This window comes from Labrus mixtus, chromosome 24 (assembly GCF_963584025.1).
Source record: "Labrus mixtus chromosome 24, fLabMix1.1, whole genome shotgun sequence".
NCBI classification, from domain to species: domain Eukaryota; kingdom Metazoa; phylum Chordata; class Actinopteri; order Labriformes; family Labridae; genus Labrus; species Labrus mixtus.
The window spans coordinates 13,577,867-13,580,366 of record NC_083635.1 but is presented as its reverse complement, the minus strand read 5'-3'; the positions used below and the strand labels follow the sequence as shown (position 1 = coordinate 13,580,366).

General features: G+C 42.2%; 2 protein-coding genes across 4 annotated transcripts in view; one reads left to right on the top strand and one right to left on the bottom strand.

The window, feature by feature from the left end:
* Positions 1-1,375, bottom strand: part of LOC132959692 (uncharacterized) — a 5,433-nt gene extending 4,058 nt beyond the window's left edge. The window contains exons 1-3 of one of the 2 annotated variants that reach the window (XM_061032876.1): positions 1,167-1,375; positions 374-596; positions 86-211 (exon numbers count right to left, since the gene is read on the bottom strand). In XM_061032876.1, the coding sequence (XP_060888859.1) occupies positions 86-211; positions 374-560 (313 nt within the window). In that variant the 5' untranslated portion in view covers positions 561-596; positions 1,167-1,375. The remainder of the gene's footprint in view (positions 1-85; positions 212-373; positions 597-1,166) is intronic. The other variant, XM_061032875.1, reaches the window with a different exon arrangement.
* Positions 1,376-1,955: 580 nt separating this feature from the next.
* The window catches only part of setdb2 (SET domain bifurcated histone lysine methyltransferase 2), a 7,126-nt gene continuing 6,581 nt past the window's right edge, over positions 1,956-2,500 (top strand). The window contains exon 1 of one of the 2 annotated variants that reach the window (XM_061032237.1): positions 1,956-2,128. In XM_061032237.1, coding sequence (XP_060888220.1) covers positions 2,098-2,128 — 31 coding nt within the window. In that variant the 5' untranslated portion in view covers positions 1,956-2,097. The remainder of the gene's footprint in view (positions 2,129-2,500) is intronic. The other variant, XM_061032236.1, reaches the window with a different exon arrangement.

Here is a 2,500-nt window from a genome sequence, read left to right as displayed (position 1 = left end):
GGTCAGAGCTCTGTATGAGGTCAGAGGTCAGAGCTGTATGAGGTCAGGGTCAGAGCTGTATGAGGTCAGGGTCAGAGGTCAGGACCTTGGTGGTAGTGCACCGTGCCGTTGGAAGACTTCCACAGGTTCAGTTTATCGTGGAGGATCACGTTTCCCACCACGTCTGGTCGTTTGGCGCCGGAGGAGGACCAGGCTGAGCGACCACTACCAGCTGGAAGATCAGAAAACAAGTTCAGACTAATCCAGGACTCACCAGGACTCTCCAGGACTCACCAGGGCTCACCGGGACTCTCCAGGGCTCACCAGGACTCACCAGGACTCTCCAGGGCTCACCGGGACTCTCCAGGGCTCACCAGGACTCACCAGGACTCACCTGTGTTGGACAGGCTCAGGATGCTGGACGGGTGTTTTCTTGTCGGAGCGTTGAAGCCTGAGATCCATCCTCCAAAGTCCCTCCTGATGTCCTCGATGTCGTAGTACCAGTGGACCGGCATCGACATGGAGTCAGCCGCACACATCGCCCACATCGCCTCTGTCACCGACCGCCTTACCTGAGACATCTCACCTGAGGGGGAGGAGCCATGTTGATCACATGACTGAATATTTAAATGACTAAATAAATTATAACCAAACTGACCAGAAAACAAACGTTAACTTTAAGAAACGATGCAGCAGTATGACCACAGAGGGGAGGCGGTTTAAAGGCACCCCCCTCCTCCTCCCCCTCCCTCCACACAATGTTTTTGGATGTAGACTGCAGTACCCGTTGTAACCACTGGGTGTCACATTGCTCCTTTAACTTAACAATGTAAATCTTGTCTGTGAATTCTTATTTTTATAAATATTTTAAACATGACGTCACGATTTTTAAAGACGTCATTTCCACCACAGAGTTTCTACATTTATTTTTATCATGTTTAATAAAATAATTTGTATTATTTTCCTTCAGAAAGCTTTAAAGATAAAGATAAACAGCTGAAGAAAACAGGAATATAATTATTAAAAATAACAAGAAGTTAAAAATCAAACATTTTTACATTTTAAATAAAGAGTGAAAAAATACAATAATATAATAAACAAAGTATTTACACTTCAACTTATAGAAAGAGTTAAAACGATCAAAACAAACATTTTAAAGTGTTTTAAGTTGAATTAATTCTCCTCACCTCTCGTGAATCCGCGCGTGCTGCAGCTCAGTGATTCCGGAAGTTTAAAACTTGCATAACTTCATTATTACAGCGTTACAAAACTACACCGGAAGTGGCTAACGTTAGCACCTGCATGCTAACACCGGTACATTACTTGGCTCTGTGCTGACGTCATAAACGGTGACGGTGCGCGCGCGTGTCGGGTTTCTTTCTGTGATTATTTATTTAACGGTGTGTTAGCAGGTTGTCATCCTGCTTTGTTTACACTTTAGTAACCGGGTACGAGTACGGCGGTCCCCTGTGGCCAATTTAAAAACAGAAAAGCGAAGTATTCACCGGGTATGATTTTCCCTGAGTAAGGACTCCCAGGTAGACAGCGGACAGCAAACTCAGATACAAGCTGCTGTTTCCTTTAAAATAGAGAAGTGTTTATGTATTTGTAATTATTGAGCAATCTTAAAGATTAAAAAACGTACGAGGACGTATTAGCGCGATTCTTTAAAAAAAAGTAAGGAATCGTACATTTCAGAGAAAAAACTCATCAAAAAAGTCGTAAATTTATGAGACTTATTACAATCTTGTTAAAAGATATAAATTATTTTTGTACACAGTCTCGTCTCTTCAAGAAGCAGACGTCCTGCCTGGGAGACTGAAGTCAGGGCAGCGGTTCCCCCACAGCTACGGTGGCCTTTGTGGATAAAAATTAAACACAAATACAACGCGCATGTGTAGTGTGACTGTGGATGGCGGCAGAATTGTTTTGTTTCTTGTTCAGATCTTTCCACGTTAGTTTAAAAAAAAAAGAGCTCAAACCTGAAGTCATGGAGCCCAAACATTTATCTGATTCATGAATTACACTGAATTAACGGAAACCCGCCGAACTGTTAGCTCACAGGAAGTTCTCTGTTAGCCAACTAGCCGGCTAACAGCTCCTGAGTCTCAGGTGAGGATGGAGGACTCACCTGATCCACGAGATGTTGGTAAGAGTCTCACTTTATTTAATGACTAGTTAGTGTCTTGTTTGTTGTGGTCCTGACTGGTCCTGACTCGTCCCGACTGGTCCCCCCAAACCTGGTTTAAAGTAATGAACAGATCCTCCAGGTAGATCTAGTCCAGGCGATTCTGAGGTCTGAAGAGGTCTTGGTGGGGTCTTAAATAGAATAGAATGACTTTATTGATCCCAAACTTACGTTACAGCAGCAGGTTATCCAAAGACACAATATGAGTAAAAAACACAATATTAGTAAATCTAAACACAATATAATATTAAATACAAAGTAAATAAACACTAAAAATATCAAAACTAAGAATGTGAATATATACAACCAGGATTTAACTAAACATTACTAGTC